At 51.3% G+C, this 16,684-nt stretch overlaps 5 protein-coding genes across 5 annotated transcripts; 4 read left to right on the top strand and 1 right to left on the bottom strand.

Annotated features, from left to right (window-relative positions):
- Positions 1-242: 242 nt before the first annotated feature.
- Positions 243-1,417, top strand: COCMIDRAFT_4583 (uncharacterized protein; the record flags this gene model as incomplete). The annotated part of the gene is made up of 2 exons (XM_007688953.1): positions 243-456; positions 573-1,417. 2 exons carry the CDS (start codon positions 243-245, stop codon positions 1,415-1,417), a joined length of 1,059 nt encoding a protein of 352 aa, XP_007687143.1.
- Positions 1,418-3,445: 2,028 nt separating this feature from the next.
- On the top strand, positions 3,446-4,743 carry COCMIDRAFT_93224 (uncharacterized protein; the record flags this gene model as incomplete). Its single annotated transcript, XM_007688980.1, has 4 exons — positions 3,446-3,599; positions 3,678-3,751; positions 3,858-4,044; positions 4,148-4,743. 4 exons carry the CDS (start codon positions 3,446-3,448, stop codon positions 4,741-4,743), a joined length of 1,011 nt encoding a protein of 336 aa, XP_007687170.1.
- Positions 4,744-5,882: 1,139 nt separating this feature from the next.
- COCMIDRAFT_93229 (uncharacterized protein) lies at positions 5,883-7,651 on the bottom strand (the record flags this gene model as incomplete). The annotated part of the gene is made up of 6 exons (XM_007688979.1): positions 5,883-6,048; positions 6,107-6,721; positions 6,783-6,995; positions 7,066-7,105; positions 7,161-7,441; positions 7,494-7,651. The coding sequence occupies 6 exons, from the start codon at positions 7,649-7,651 to the stop codon at positions 5,883-5,885; spliced, it is 1,473 nt and encodes a 490-aa protein (XP_007687169.1).
- A 2,714-nt stretch (positions 7,652-10,365) lies between these two features.
- Positions 10,366-10,618, top strand: COCMIDRAFT_36032 (uncharacterized protein; the record flags this gene model as incomplete). The annotated part of the gene is made up of 2 exons (XM_007688971.1): positions 10,366-10,496; positions 10,546-10,618. The coding sequence occupies 2 exons, from the start codon at positions 10,366-10,368 to the stop codon at positions 10,616-10,618; spliced, it is 204 nt and encodes a 67-aa protein (XP_007687161.1).
- A 52-nt stretch (positions 10,619-10,670) lies between these two features.
- Positions 10,671-15,612, top strand: COCMIDRAFT_4580 (uncharacterized protein; the record flags this gene model as incomplete). The annotated part of the gene is made up of 4 exons (XM_007688952.1): positions 10,671-10,747; positions 10,935-11,373; positions 11,434-15,250; positions 15,302-15,612. The coding sequence occupies 4 exons, from the start codon at positions 10,671-10,673 to the stop codon at positions 15,610-15,612; spliced, it is 4,644 nt and encodes a 1,547-aa protein (XP_007687142.1).
- Between the last annotated feature and the right edge of the window lie 1,072 nt (positions 15,613-16,684).

Genomic DNA, 16,684 nt, shown 5'->3' with positions numbered 1-16,684 from the left:
CTCACCTACAACTGGTAAACACATCAGAAGGACTGCGTTGTTGAGCCTGCCGTGCAACACACCTGCCGATCAAACCTACTGCTCACGCTTTCCTAAAAGAATCACCTCTCTTCATTTGAGTACACGGATAAATAAGTGGCTCTTGACCTTGTTGCGATCCTAGATTTATCCATATACCAAAAGATAAAGAAGGAGAAAAGACAAAAAAAGAAAATTCTTGCCCCAGAATCACAACCACAGCCATGTGTCGCTGGTTCGCCTACATCTCTCCTACGGAGCCATGTCTCTTATCTGATGTACTCATAACTCCCGCCAACAGCATCAGCAAACAGTGTTCCGAGCATTATCTGCCTAAGCTTCTCCCACACAATGACGATAAAGACCTCCATGACGCCCCCGACGAGCTTATGCGTATGCGAAACTCGCTCTTGAACATGGATGGCTTGGGTATTGCATGTAAGTGCAAAATCTTCCTGTTGACAAAAGATGTACTTTGACGTACCTTGACTCGTACTCGAGCACATTTCCCAACTTGGATATTTGCTTGGCAGTAGCTTACAAACCTCCCCCAGGGTACACCGAGGCCACTTCCTCGTACTTGAAGCACGTAGAAGGCCCACGCCCAGCCCTCTACAAGTCCCAATCTCCGCCCATCAATGATTTCAACTTCAAGTCTCTCTGCCAAAACACCGAGGCAAAATGTGTGTTTGCTCACATTCGCGCCACCAGCGGTAGCGTTGTGACACAAGTCAACTCGCACCCGTTTGTTTTTGGTCGCCACGTCTTTATGCACAACGGAGTCGTTTCCAACTTTTCTAGCATCCGCCGAGACATGACGGACGAATTCTCCTTTGACGCCTACTGCAATGTGCTAGGCAGCACCGACTCGGAACACGCCGCTGCCATGTACATGACATTTCTGACCGACGGCGGAGACAAGGAGAGCTGGGAGAAGTCGTACCCACTCGAGAAGATGCTCGAAGCCATGAAGAAAACAGTGATCCGTATTCTCGAGTTGCAGCATGCCAAACTCGGGGATGCAAACACGCCCAACTCGCTCAACTTTTGCACCACAGACGGCAAGAGAATGCTCGCCATCCGCTTCCGGAACCACGCTACACAGCAGCCGCCTAGTCTCTATTGGTCTGAATTTGCCGGTCGCACTCTCAACACAAAGTACCCGGGTAACCCAGATAGCAAGGAGATTGAGAATCTCGAGGCATCGTTCGAGGCAGAGCGAATGGGCAAGCACACCATTATTGCCAGTGAGCCTACCACGTACGACGAGAATGAGTGGCACTTGATCAATGCCAATTGTGCCTTGATGGTGGATGAGGATGGTATCGAGCGCGAGATCAAGATTGACTATGACCCTTCGTTGAATGCGCGGGATCCAAAGTATGATGGTCATGCGTGATGGGTTACCGTGAGCGCGCGAGAGAGAATGAGGCTGTAATGAAGTCGGCCATCATTTGAAATGGAAATTACCTGTACGCATTGCGGACCTTATCAAAGCGAAGTGCTTTGTCTGCATGAATAGAAATACGAGTGAGAGTAAATAAAGAAATATCGAACCATGATGTACACAAGTCGCAGACCTTCTCAACATAGAACGATACTGCGACATAGAACAACAGAGCTGAAAGGGCTTAAATGGGGCATTCGTACCATCAACTCATACAAATGGAGAAAAGATGGACTTTGAGTGTCGACATGTATAGCTAGTTAGCCGGGTCACGATATTCGTCTCTTTAGCACCAAAATACTTGCGTGACTTTTCACGTGTGCAAAGTAGGTGTGCATAACAGTGCCTGTAAGCTTTAAAACACGAATGACGGCAGAGGGTTTTGTTTGGCGTTCTTGTAGTAAGAGAAGAGGCGTCCTTGAGCTCCTGGTGACTGAGGGGTATCGTCACTTGGTTGGTTTCTGATAATTTCCTGCGTTATCTATCATGCCGCTCCTCTTCTTTTTTAAAAAAAAATATTAGGAACGAAAGGAAACGTTGATCTTGAAGCTTATAGTTGCTTGCTTGCATGCAGGTCAGTTAATACGACGGAGCACATGTAAGCGCCATGCGGCAAAAAAAAACGTGGATCCAATAAAGATAGTGGTACTTTTACTTGAACAAAACTCGGTACCGAACCCTAAAGGATTTGTGTAAGTGTAATGGTAACAATGTCGAGCGGTTATGAATTCAGCCAGGACGAAACAAGGAGAAGCAACCAGATGTCGAAGATGCAAGTATCACCTCAACACTTGTCGGTCGCTCGGGGCCGGCGGACAAAGGACACATTTCGTCCGACCGAAAGCCGAAACGGATTGTTGCGAGCGCGACAATATGAGTATGGTGGCTGTGATAAGCAAGACAAACAAGCGAGGTGGCAGCATGGCTTCCTTGCTCCGAACAAACACATCATGTGTAACTTGTTTTGAAATAAGTATCAGGAAACCGAACAGTCAAAGAAGAATATCGGGGGTGGCTGACATAAGCCACCGGAGACCGTTTCCTGGCAGCCAGGGGGTTGCTGCACGGCGGACGGAGAATTCTGGGCGAAATACGAAGTTGAACGTGTGTGTACCTGGGACGGGCTGCAGGGACAAGTCATTGGGCTTTGGATTGATTGGAAGCGTGCCGCCCGCTAGAGTGATGACGATGACGACGCTTCTTTCGCATTGCCCACAATTCCCAACGGTCGTAATTATAGCGATCATCGGCGGCGGTCCAAATATAAACAAACATTGGATCTGACGTGGGTCGCGCTGCGCCGCCTCTAGGAGGGTGAGGCTATCGTGGCAATAGATACGAAGGCGCTCCCGCAACAAGCAGCGGCCAATGCACGGGCAGGACAGGGCGCCAACGTGTCGGGCAACGGTTGCAGGCGACAGGTGGACATGGAGATTTGACGAAAGCGCATCAAATGGTGCCTGTCGCAAATGATGTGCAGGCGGGGATGTAGGGCTTGATAGGTTTTAAGCCCGCGTCTGCAGGCGCTGATCTCCCGCGCCAGTGTCTCACATAGCAACGTTTGGGCGCGTCGCCATTGGTCCAGGCGTCGATTACGCGGATGTGGCTATGCCGGTTTCATGCCCGAGCCCTTGATACATGATCCTTCTCCCCTATCCTCTGTCGCGCCACAACCACCACCACCAACATCACCCCTCCCCGACACCTCTCTCTCTCCCCCTTCTACCTCCCACACCCACCCCCCCTCTCTTCCCCAGGAATTGCCCGTTTTGCCCGGATTTTCTTTCTTCGACACTCCAGAAAAAAAAAAGAGGCGGCTGCCCCCAGATACATACAAACTCGCCTGCGCCCCGAGCTTCCCCCCCCAACTGGCTTTCCGCTCGAAAACGCTGCATTCCCGCCCGCCCATCTTGGTTTCCTTGACTCGCCAAAAATCATCTTTCCCGCTGGACAGGGCCACGCACATACCGCGCCCGCGCAATGTGGTTCCGCAAGAAGGACAGCGACATTGAAATGTCGGGCATGATGGAAGCCGAGCAGAAGAAGAAGGCAAAGAAGTCAAACGGCCCTCCCGAAGAGACGGAATACCAAAAGTTCGACTGGAAACGCTTCTTCCTCGCCCCAAAATACATACGTATGTTGACATGTGTCACCCCCTGCTGATCCCCCTCCCGTTTCTCACCTGGATACTTTTGCTGACAGCCGGACTTAGCATGGCACATATTATTTATCATCATTGGCATTATCACGGTCATCATCACCATCAAGCACGACGAGGTTGTCGAGGTACGCTCATGTCTCTTTTTTTTCTTTTTTTTGGCTCACCGCATATTTCCCTTTTGACTTTCGGGGAGCCGGTGGGACCCACGTGACTGACACCAATTGCCAACAGAAACTACGACCTTGGTCAGAAAAAGTCCGAGACCTGCCGGCGGGATGGTTAATACCCATTGTCATTCTCGTCATCATTTCCTTCCCACCGCTCTTCGGCCACGAGATTATTGCGCTGCTGTGCGGTGTGGTCTACGGGCTCTGGATCGGTTTCGCCATTGTGGCAGCGGGAACCTTTATCGGCGAGGGTAAGTTTATTGTTTTTTTTTTCACTTTTCTTTTCTGCTGACCCTCCGAATTTCCCGGCCCTTTTTTTCTTTCGAACGTTTGACTAATCATTTTACTCTGCAGTCGGCACCTGGTACGCGTTCAAATATGCGTTCCGCAGCAAGGCCCTGAAATTAGAACGCACCAATCTTAATTACGGCGCCATGGCCCGTCTGACGCGCGACGGCGGTTTCTTCATCGTCCTCGTCATCCGCCTCTCCGCCATCCCCGCTCATTTCTCCACGGCCGTCTTTTCCACCTGCGATGTCAAGTTCTGGCATTTCGTCGTCGCAACCTTCTTCTCGCTGCCCAAGCAAATCTTCCTCGTCTACCTTGGTGTGCTGCTCCTGCAGCAAAGCAACGACGATGTCATCAAAACCGTCATGTTCGGCGCCGTCTTCGTCATCACCGTCGTAATGGGCATCTGGATCTACATGAAGATGCGCACCATCAAGAAGCTGTTGCTTGAAGAGCAGGAAATGCGCCGCGTCAAGAAGGCCGAGGCCGTCGAGCTCGTGCCCAGCCCTGAGAGTGCATACCAGAGGCGGTATGATGAGGAGTCTGCAACCGAGTGGGCGCCCATGCAGCCCAAGCAAGTTAGTAGGCCGATAGAACGGCGGTACGATGACGATCAGGGTGATTGGGCTATGCAGCCTACACAGCCAACGAGAATGGTTTGAGAGGGCTTCTCCGTTTCCCTTTCACTTTCTCTCTCTTTTTTTTGCACCGCCATTCCAACCTTTTTTCTCTCCTCACACTCACACTTGAGAAAGACATCCTTCTTCTCTTCATCTTTTTTTTCTGATGTTCTCCCGCTTTTTTTTGTACCAACGCTTGGAAAGAAGAAGAAGAAAAAAGACTTTCTTCAAGTCTCTTCTTTTTTCCCTCCTCCTCTTATACACTTAGGATTTATTTAGGTATTGGTAATGGCATAATGACGTTATGAAATTTTTTTCCTATCGTTCAATCTAAAAAACTCTTTTCTGTTTTTTTTTCACAGTCCTCTATGTTTTGTTGGTTCCATTTTTTTTTGTGAGGGGGGGAGGGGAGGTTTTCGTCTATATATCATTACCCATGCAACCCCTCTATTTTTTATTTTTTTTCCCTTTTCTTCGCATTAACAACATGTGGAGAGCAAAAAAAAACATTCAGGTTTTTTTGTTTAAAACGCAAAAATTATCAATGCAAAACGCATTGTGGGCTTTGGTTCGTTGGGGGAAGGGGGCCAATGCAAACGATATGGGGGACCCTGGAACCCCCCCCCCCCACTGGTTCTGGACCCACCCCACATCTGCGTTTATGGATTTGGGGCTTGTTGTTGTTGGGCATGATTTGTCGACGCCCTCTTTTTTTTCCCCCCAAAAAATAAGCCCCCTTGCATTTGTGAGAATGTGCTGTTGAGGTACTGAACTGGATTATTTTTTTATTTTTATTTTTGCGTATGAAGGTTTGATCGTTTGGAATCTTTGTTCTGTGTAAATCTGAGAGTTTTTTTTGTTTCTTCTTGTTTTTTTGGGGGGGGGGTGTGTGTGTTGAGAGCATTAGTACTACGTGAAGTAGCGGCGTAGGCTACTAGACTAACTCTTTGCCGAGAATCCAGGTTTCGCTTAGACACCACAAGAGTAGATGGAAAAATTAGTTGGAGAAGTATCAAGATAGGTGTGGTGGATATAGAGGAAAAAAACCCCCCCCACTTGTTGCTGCGATCTATTGTGAAGTAGCGTGTGTGATTCTTAGTTCCTTGGACAAGACAGTCCATAGATTACGCTCTATACCCAATTCACTTTACAAACAACCACTCCCCCATTTTCACAATACCTTAAGTAGTATATCTAAACCACGGCACATAATCCGCAAGTTCGCTCTCCATCGCCTTTTGCTCCTCCGTTAATTCCTGGTGTCCCGTCTCAAGCGCAATCCTGTCGCGGCGCGCATTCTCCATACGGAACCAATTTGACATGAAGAAGGTGAGGAAGAACGCCATGCTGTCCCATCAATTAGCTAAACCGCACTCTTAACCAAACTACATTATGGGGGACTCACCTAACAAATCCAATCAAAATACTATGACCGGTAATAAATCGCGGTCCATCGCGCGAAACATAGACGTACGATGCGATGATGCCACCGCAGTTACCGCCCATCACTTGCATTGCGATTCCCGTTCCGCGCTTCAAGCTACCGCCAATGTTACCGCTGTTCCACGCCATGCCGAGCGGGATTTGCGGGTAAATGCCGATAGCCGCGAGGACAGTCCCAGCGTACTGTACGCCAGGCGCGCCTGTAGCAGCGAGCATGGCGAAGCCGGCGATGGCGATGAGTTGGAAGACCATAAGAAAAATACCTCGTTTCTTGACGCGGTCGGCGTACCAAGATGCAGCGATTGTAAAGACGCAGGCGCAGACGTAGGGCGGGACGCTCATGAGTTGGGCTTCGTTGGCGGTGTAGCCCATGTTCTTGATGATGGTGGGGAGGAAGAGGGCGAAGGAGTAGATGGGGCAGAAGCCCGCCATGCAGATGAGCATGAAGATGTAGATTTTCCAGTCTTTGATGGCTTGGTAGACGTACTTCATGTCGAAGTCGTTGGAGAGGTGGCCCGAGTCTTCGCTTAAGCGGCGCTGCACTTCTGTGCGTTCGGTGGAGGTAAGGAAGCGGGCGCTGGGAGGGTCAGTACGTTACAATAGATGGATTGTTGGTTGAAAAGGGAGAAATGACTTACGTGGCTGGGTAGTCGTAGATGCACCAGTATGCTGCCATGGAGACTAGGATACTCAATAGACCCTCTAGGATGAAAATCCAGGACCAGGCGGCCCGGCCGCCTACACCAGACATTTCCGCAATGCCTCGTGCAAGGATGCCACCGAATGCACCGGCGAGAGTGGCGGCACTGAAGAAGAGGGCCATTCTGAACCCGCACTCATCTCGAACATACCTAATAGAAATTAGCTGTGATCCAACCTCGAATCTGGAGACTACACCTCTGGGCCTCAGAAGCAACTTACCATTGAGATATGTAATAATTTACGCCGGGGAACAAGCCCCCTGGGAAACAGTTAGTGGTTGTACGGCAGTGCATGGTGATGGGAGAATGGGTTACCTTCGAAAACACCGAGGAATACTCGTGTAGCCATAAGCCCCGAATAATTCTTGACAAAGCCCTGCAGAATCATCGACAGTGACCAGAAGAACATGATGAAGGTAAGCCAGATGGAAGGGCGGGTACGCTTCATCATCATGTTGGATGGTATCTCTGCAGCGATGTAAAAGGGAAAAAGAACAGCGAGGCAGTCATTGTACTGAAGACCATGCAGGTTGAGATCTTGTTCGAGGTGATCGAGACGAGCGTTGCCTATATTGGTGCGGTCGAGGAAGCAAAGCCTGGGTAACTGTGAGAAGCAGAGAAAAAGGACAGCTGAGATACAAAACTTACAAATAGATGAGAGACATGAAAGGAATGAGATGCCAATCCAGCTTCCGTAGCAGCTTCTTCGTGCCGGCTTCACCAAACCCATTTGTCTCTACATCCTCAACGGATGTACCAACTGATACAGGAACGACGGTAGCGTCATGACCAGTTTTTTCTGCCATGGCGACTAAAGATACTCGAATTCCCTACCAAAGGCACCATCCTCAGGCAAGGGCTAAGTATCCTTCAAGTACTCATCGTTCTCTGTGCTGACGAATTTTGCAGATGCATGAGTGAGACAGTGCATGCTCGCTGTGCAGTACCAAGGATCCAGACTTGCTGTCTTTTTTCAAGAGGCTACAGTAGTGTAGCACGCCTATCTTGCCTCTTGCCCGCGTTGGTAGTGATACTCCGAGCTCAATATGCTCGTGTCACGCAAGAAGAGCTCTCAGTGGCTGGATGGTGCAGGCACCTCGACCAAATTAGCCGGTGAGGCGAGAAAACGGCTAGGGCTTGTCTGGGGTAGCCAAGGCGTAATCTGTACGTTTATCTCTTGCGAAGTTCAAGGCTTGTAGCTAGCGAGCGCAATGGCAAAGCTTGGTTGGTCAATAGCTGAAGCTTGTGTACGTGGGCTTACATGCATGCGGATCTTAGTCGTGTCTGGGAAACGGCAATGTCAGCTTCATCAGATAGGTGTGCATAAATATCATTCACATGTAACCAAGGTACGCGTATGAGCGACAAGATCAGCCCAGATAAATTTAGCGCTGCCTGACTGTCAAAAGGCTAGGGCAAAGACAGGGTGTCGCCCTGCCCGCAGTAAGTTCTTGTTAGGAAATCGGACCTAGCACCTCCCTCGGCGGTTAACAAGATCCAGAGCGATCTGGAAGCACTAATTTTAATCAACACCTCATTCTTGCTCCTACAGCACTAATCCATGTCGACTTTGTCTCGCCAAGCATTTGATGCAGTACGGTGAAGAAATACGTCTTTCCCGTAGCCTTGGGCACATTTCTGAAAACGGACACTGTGCCGAGAGGGATCGATTTTCCTGGAGCTGCAGGAGGAGAGCATGACAACGCAGAGAGAGCGTTTCAGAAGCAGACGGGTGGCAGTGGTAGGTGTAGTGGAAGAGGAGGCACATGGTGGATGTAGTGACTTGTGCGATTCGCACCGAGGCGAGCTGGTCCGTTGTGGATATTATTCCAAGTAAGGCTTAAAGATGAGCATTGAAGGAGGTAGGGTTTAAGCAAGGATGAGGCATTGGTGTTGCTTTTAACTTTGATAATGTAAGATGTTTTGATGCTCTCTCACGTCGTCATTTTTTCAATGCGGCTGAAACGTAGTCTGCCCAAGTTAATCACGAGCCTCAATATTCGTTTCCAAAGCATGGGAATACACTATCTCTTTTGGAATGTTTCGCTCGTGGAGACTGTCCAACGGTTGGGAAAGATGATCAACCGAACTGTTGAAATGTGACCATCCAACCTTGTAACTGGTCAGGAGACTGGATACGCTCATACAACCAGTGAAGCGGCAAGCAGTCTGCAAACAGAGCTAATTGTTTTTTGAGTGTTGCACAGAAAACGGAGCGTTTGGAGCGAGCAGGTTTTGTTGGTTTGTAAAGGACCAGCAAGCCGCTAGAAGAAATCACCCTGCTATTGACAGGCGTGTGCAACAATGCCAACGCGATAGAGCAGTCGCCTTGTGTTCTGTCCGTGCTTGAATAGCAAACATGGTTAGTGCCTGCCTTGTCGGAATGGCCCTGGCCGTTTTCCATGGGCTAGTGGCAGTGATGCAAGACAAAACGTGAATTCCAAAATGGGCTGAATCAAGAAACCACGAAGCTTCTAGTATCTAGCTTACCCGTTATTGATCTGGAAGAAGTCATTCAAAGTCAACTCCATGATCACTATCACCATTCTCATCATCGTAGTCGGGGAATTACGAAAAGTGTGTACCCCACTTGTCTTTTGTGAAACTCAATTTGCTCACTGCCCAGGATGGCCAAAGTCTCTTTTCCGATTTGATGAATTACCCACCAATGGCATGTCAGAGTCGCCGTCATCTTCGCTCCAGTAAAAAAATCGACCCCGAGAAGAGTTGCGATGCCCATGTGTGCGGAACGGTACACCGGAGCGGTGCTGGTCTGTGATGTCAGAGTGCATCCCGCGCGAAGTACCTGCATTGAGCGACAGCTGCCGATAGTTCACGGGCTATGGAGTGAGGTCAAAGCCGAGTGTCGTTCGAAATTGCGAAGGTCAACTCGAGAACGTACGCATGTACATGTATATAAAATTGCCCCTCTCTGCACACATGCGGCAGAGTTGTCTTGTCGATCTTATGCCAATCTGCCTCCGATGTGCCTACTGATCCGCACGCCACTAAGGAGCCGTTAAGATTTTACTGTAAGCTGTCTTTGTGGCGGAAGAGTATAAGCCGGGGCGGTGATTCGTCGGGTACCATGACGATGATTTCACTGGAGCTGAAAGCAAGTCGAGCGAGACCCCGTTGTACTATCTCAGCTGGTTCTCAACCACACGAAAAAAGGGGGTCTGCAGGGTAAAGGGGCCATGTAGTAAATGGATCAAACATGGTTCTTTGGAGTTGACGTTTGAGAGAAGGATAGGAAGAGGCGGGCGGCGATGACGGATGATGATGACAGCAAGGGAAGTCACTTTTGGTAACGTCATAGGGAAGGTACACCCGGGCGCGCCTTCCGCATGCACATATGGATATATACATGAATGCATTGCATATGCAGATGGACAAAATAGCTTGCCATAGACCGAACACCGGCCTAGGGTATTTGCAACCCAGGAGGCAACAAAATAACAGGGCAAACTGTGCGGCACGACGCGTTGACGCGTAGTGTGGCGGGATGGTGGGAGAAAACATGGGCGTCTCCACCGGGCAGCGCAGTCACGTGTGGCCATCTCGGCTGCAGGCCAACCTCAAATGTTCGCCGAAGCAGAGCAGCTCTTCTTTTGTCGCCGCAATACGACTGCATCCCCCCCACCGAATCCCGTGCCACTACACACTGTGCCACTGCCTCCTTGTCCCGCCTCGCACGAAGCCACTGCCCGCCTGCCACCTTCACCTCGACTGGACCTGCCTCCAACATCTCGTCGCACCCATCCCCACACTAAATCTTCTGGCATCGACACCACGCTCCCTCACCATTCCTTGACCCACCACACCATGGCTCCTACTTCTTTTGCTTCGGCAGCTGCGGGAAACAGCGCCAACCCAGCGCGCGTAGAAGCGGGCGGCGACTGGTAAGTCGGCCCTCGTCTCTGTTTGCATCTCTTCCACACGCATCATTCTTTACTCTGAGCGCGCGGTGCTCGCCCCATTTCAAGTCGCTACAAATGACACATTGCTCTCTCGCCCCATACAACCCCCGATACCCATCGCTGTCAACATGTGGCGTCGCAATTCCTTTGATACTCACGCCGACCGCAGGGCCCGACGCACCAACGGTGCCACGCAAACATTCCGCCGACCCTCACACGCGACCAGCCTATCTGGATCAACAACCCAACCAGCCTCACGAGACCCTCCTGCGCCGCAAAATCCCTCAACCAGCACCGGCGTATATGTCCCCCCACACGCACAGCCTGGCCGCAATGGCAGTTCGTTTGAGGGCCGGTATTCGCGAGACCAACTGACGCAGTTGTTCCGGATACAGCAACAGGCCGGAGACCTCAGCGACGGACTCTCAGATTTGTACATGGGCGTATGGGAACCTCATGCTACCAACGGGGCCTCAGGCGCGTCCTGGGGCCGCAAAGACGATCATGGTGGTGGCAGGGAAGCGCCAAGCGGGGTCGATCAGTGCTGGGACAAAGATGGCAGCATATTGCCGCTGAGTCTCACAGACATGACCGATGAGGAAAGAGAGGTAGGCTGTTGCTCATTGTACAATGCAGCGACCGAGGCTAACGTGCGCTTTCTCGCTTAGATCTTCCTTTCGTCTGTCAACTCGCCGCTGAAGCCCCCCACGCAGAATAACAACAAGGACAGCACTCCCAAAGAACCTCTATCACTGCGCAAGTCTTCGGTGTCGCAAGGAGCAGGTACTCCCTACGGCCTGTCCTCCCCCACTGCCTCGCGACCGGGCGCTCGACGTCGCGACACCGGCGAAGCCTATCCCTTCCCCTCCTCCCCCGCTACCTCACGATTCGCGCGCGAAGAAGGCAGTGCCGTCACCCCGCCGCCTGCTCTGGTACGTCGTCGGACGGATTACAAGGAGTCTGCAGAGGGTCGTCCGGGTGAAGAACGCGATCGGGAGAAGGGTACTGGCGACAACTCAGGTCCCTTTGGTCCTGCGAAGCGCAGCACTACGGCGCCGTTTAGCCCAGGTGCTGGTGCATCGCCTTGGTCTGCAACGCCTGGTGGTGGCTTTGGTGCATTTGGAAGCTTCGCCAATCCACAAGCAGACAAGAAGCCTGGTTACGGTAGCTTGCGCGGCGAGAGTCGCTTCAAAGGTCTAATGGGCAAGCCTAGTGTTGAGGACTTTGGCAACGGCCCGAAGGACAAAGCCTCTACGAATAACTTGGGCAAGCTTAGCGAGGCAGAGCCCTCAAAAACTGATGCATCGTGGATGGAGGCCCGCACCAGCCGACCAATGAGCAGCGACACAGATCCTTTCCCCGACCATGACCACCCAACGGGCAGTGCTGCGCTTCGCGGCGAAGACGTTAGTCCGCCCCGACCTCAAGGCTTCGGTAATTTCGCAACGCCCCACCGCCCAGACCACCGTGATGACTCTGGATTATCTGCATTCGGAATGACTACCGACAACATGTATAGCAAGAATAATTTCACAGAGCAGTCGCCCCTCCGTGGAGGTGGTAACGAGCCCATGAGCCCGACGGATACCAATCCATACCAAAGCCCGCATCACGCACGAGATCAGCATGACGACTCGGACGATTCCGGCGACCAAAACGCCCACTTTCCTGGCATGAGCAGCTTCCACATTGACCAGTCGGTCCACTCAAGCATTCACAATGCCTTTGGTGGCCTTGGAGGCCTTGGAAAGGCTGTGCCGTTCGAGACTGCAGCAAGCGATCGTAGCCAAACCTCCAGCGTTGGTCCCAATCGAGGTTTTCCTACCTTGCCTGGCCTCGGTGGTGGTCTGCCTGGTCTGGGAGGTGCCTCGGCTTGGCCATCTCACACCTTGGGCACCCCAACCCGCGAGCGCGGCGGTCTCGGTGGCTTTGAAAGTGCTTTCGGAAACGTAGGTGAAGCTCAATCGCCTTCTCTGGCCGGCCTAGGCAACAGCTCGTTGTTTGGTCATGGCCATGGCACAGTAGGCCGTTCTAGCAGACTCGGCTCCTTGTTCCCAGCTTCCATGCAAGAGCAGATGCGATCCAACGACCCGAATCGAGCCCCTGTTGACGATGGCTCTTCGCGTGGTGATCGCCAGCATAGCATGACTGGCACTTTTGGAAGAAACGCATTTGGTGGCCAAGCCCCCGCACGTGATACGGATAGCCCTTTCCGTGCAAACCGCAATCTTTTCGACGACTTTTCTAATGCCCATCATGACGATCATAACTCAACAGGACAACCCCAGAATATAGCTACTACCTCCCTCTCTATGGCTGCCTTGAACCCAACCAGAACTGCCCAGCCTTCGACCCCAGGCGTTGGAAGCCCAGCTTCCAGCCAGCCTCCAGTTCCTCAACAGCGTATGATGGTTATGCCTGATAGAATGAGGTGGATCTACCGTGACCCATCAGGCAATGTTCAAGGTCCATTTTCTGGTCTGGAGATGCACGACTGGTACAAGGCTGGATTCTTCTCGCCTGAATTGCTAGTCAAGAAGGCTGAAGAGCCCGACTACGAACCTCTGGCGCAGCTCATCCGTCGTATTGGCAACTCGCGTGAACCTTTCCTGGTCCCTCAAATTGGCATTCCCCACGGCCCTGCTACATCTCAGCCTGGTAACTCCTGGGCCGGTGCCGGTCCTAGTGCCGCTGCTGCTCCAGGAGCTCAACCTCCATTTGCAAACAGCTTCCCGAGCTTCGGAACCACCCTTACTGCCGAGCAACAAAATGCTCTTGAGCGTAGAAAGCAAGAAGAGCAGTACCTCATGGCTCGTCAGAAGGAACACCTAGCTGCACAGCAACAAGCCCTTGCCCGACAAGTCCAGATGGGAGTAATACCGAACCAGCTTAATCACCACTCCAGTGCGCATAGTCTGCATAGCCAACCAAGCTTTGGCAGTATCACATCACCTGGCGGATATCAGCCATCGCCCCCACAAGGAGCCGTACCAGGAGCACCTGTTCCTGGGCTAATTGATAATACCTTCAGAGCTGGCCCTGGTCCAGTACCTGGTCTAGGCCCTATTGGCCCTGGTATGGATATGATGAACAATCGCAGAGACCAAGATGTGCCCGCCATGATGGATCGTCTCAACTTGGGACGAAACAATCAGCCCCAGTTTGGCTTCGGTGGACAACAGCAGGACCAAGATGCGCATGCACAATATGTGGCTTCAGTGATCGGCGACCGGGCTCGCTTGAAGCGCGAACAAGCAGAACATGATGCCATGATCCGCCAGGGCAGCGCTGAAGACGTACAGGCTGCTCGCAATTTCGCTGAGCGCTTTGCCGAGTTCAATGAGCTGCGAGTCCAGACAGATATGGAACAGCCGAAAGCAGTTCCCCCGCCAGAGGGTGTCATTGGAAAGCCTTCCTCTTCGTCTGCTCAGCAATCACAGCAAGCTTCTGAGCCTGCATCGCCCGTTGGTGCAGATGGTCAAGAACACCAGTCTGAGAACAAGGAGCAGCCATCTTCTGCTGGACAAGAGCCGCTATCGCTTACTGAACAAGTGCAGAAGGCTGCTTCTGCTAAGCAATCCCCTCAATCTGCAAGTGCGTGGAACAAGGTTGAGCCCGCAATTTTCCCATTCCCGCCACCACCATCCCAGTCCCCTCTTCCAGCACCTGCCGCTCAGAGGAAACCAATCGTTGCCGAAAATCTCAACGCCGAATCTCGCTCGGGTGCGGCAACTCCAGCCGCCGATACCCCAAGCGTCTCAGTTGCGCCATGGGCGAAGGAACCTGTCAACGCGTCCCATGGTCCTTCTCTGAGGGAGATCCAAGAGATGGAAGCAAAGAAGGCGGCAGAGCGAGAGGCTGTTGCAGCTGCAGCTCGTCGTGAAGCATTCGAGAAAGAACTCCAAGCTCAGAACCAGTCGCCTGCGGTGCAACCCGGTTTGCCTTCCAGCTCGACTTGGGCAAGCGGTGCATCTCCCGTCACACCCAGTGCAAACAATGCCTCCGTATGGACCAAGCCCGTGGCAAGTAAGGTTGCCGCACAGCCGACTCCAAGTTCCAAGAAGACGCTTCAGCAAATTCAGAAGGAGGAGGAAGCTCGAAAGCAACGTGCTGCTGCTCAGAGTGTTGCTGCAGCCAACGTATTTGGATCGCCAGTCCCACCACCATCTGCCGGAAAGCGATATGCTGATTTGGCGGGTAAGAGCACCCCTGCATCGCCTGCAGGACCTGCAGGACCTCCTGGTAGCAGCCCGTGGACCACAGTTGGCGCAAGTGGAAAGGTCAAAGCACCAGGAGGTACGACAACGCCCGTTCCTGGCGCCGTTCGCTCGGCTAGTTCTACCATAGTGCCCTCTCTCGCTAAGAAGCCTACAGTCGCTCGCAGTAGTACTGCAGGAGCACCATCTGGAAAGCCGAATGCGGAAGAAGAATTCCGCAAGTGGGCTGTCAATGAGCTCCGCCATGATCTTAACAAGAACATCAATGGTATGTCCTAACTTATATTATGTTAAGTCATGCCTGCTAATTTTGATACAGCTGAGGACTTTGTCTCATCTCTCCTCAGCTTCCCCGCTGACGCCGAACTCATCACCGAGTCTGTTCATTCCGCCTCCAGCACACTCGACTCTCGCCATTTCGCCGAGGAGTTTCTTCGCCGCCGTAAGCTAGCAGATAAGGGCATCATTGATGAGCGCAACACCTCTTCTCCGGCTGAGAACAAGGCTGCAGGAAGCGGATGGTCTGAAGTCGCCAAGAAGGGTGGCGCCAACGCGACCCAGCAGCAGCAGCCGCCTCTTGACTCGAGCAACTTCAAGGTTGTTGCTCCCAAGAAGAAGACCAAGCGGTAAATTCGTCACGATTTTTCGTCAGTTGTTTGAGGAGGAAAGCTTGTTTTTCCATGATTCTAGAAAGCGTAGCCACAGTCAAAAGTATCTGAACTTGGACGAGAAGCAATCTTTGCAAGCTGTTGAAGGAAAAAAAAAGTGATAGGACAGTATGTAAAGGATGGCGACTGCTGTGGTGATTGGATATAGTACCTTGGTGGACATTCATTTTGCCATCCCTTAGGCAACAAGCACATGTATTCGTTCTATGGCTCTCAAAGGATATCGCCATCGCTACTTGTAGTGCTAGTAACTAGTAGATGATTCAAACAACACGCACATGCTATTCTATCCACTTTGTCGTCCTTTTACTCTTTATCCTTGCACACGGACAGTTTCATTCACTACCAGACACTCCGATATCATAAAGTGTCCCATGTCTCTCTCTCCCTCTCATCCATCCTCCTTCATACTCATCGCTCTCTAGTTGCTCTTAATACACCAGAATCAATGGTATATCACACACATACACACATGTACACACACACACACACGTAGAGATAGGAGACACACCGCTTCTATTCACATTTATATACGTTTTCACCATACATATTTGCTACCTTAACGTACCCGCCGGCGAGCCAATAGCGAAATTAAAACCCCCCGTTTGTCTCCATCACGACGGAAGAAGCGCGGCAAACAAGAAGAAGAAGAAAAAAATCAAAGGGGAAGTGAGGGTAGAGTTGGGGTATTCAATTCTCAATCTCAGCATCATCATCATCAACATTCAACACCACATGTAAAAAGAGAGTGAGTGAGAGAGTGAGAGAGTGAGAGAGAATGGGACGTAACGAGACATCAATTTTTTTTCTCATCATGTTCAAATTCCACAAAATTTGGAAAAAAGGAAGCAAATTGGTATATTTCTTTTCTTCGCGCCGATCTCGAAGAGTTTTTTTTACCAGGTTAAGGTAAGTAGTACATTTAGGATTTGGGAGAGGAGGAGGATGGGGGAATCATTTCGAAATCGAACACAAAAGAAGGGGGGACGCTTCTCAAAGGTTACAGGAGCAAGCAAAAGCAAAAAAAAGAGAGA

This window comes from Bipolaris oryzae (assembly GCF_000523455.1).
Source record: "Bipolaris oryzae ATCC 44560 unplaced genomic scaffold scaffold_50, whole genome shotgun sequence".
Classification (NCBI taxonomy): Eukaryota; Fungi; Ascomycota; class Dothideomycetes; order Pleosporales; family Pleosporaceae; genus Bipolaris; species Bipolaris oryzae.
The sequence above is the reverse complement of the archived record's forward strand: the minus strand, read 5'-3'. Positions and strand labels throughout refer to the sequence as shown.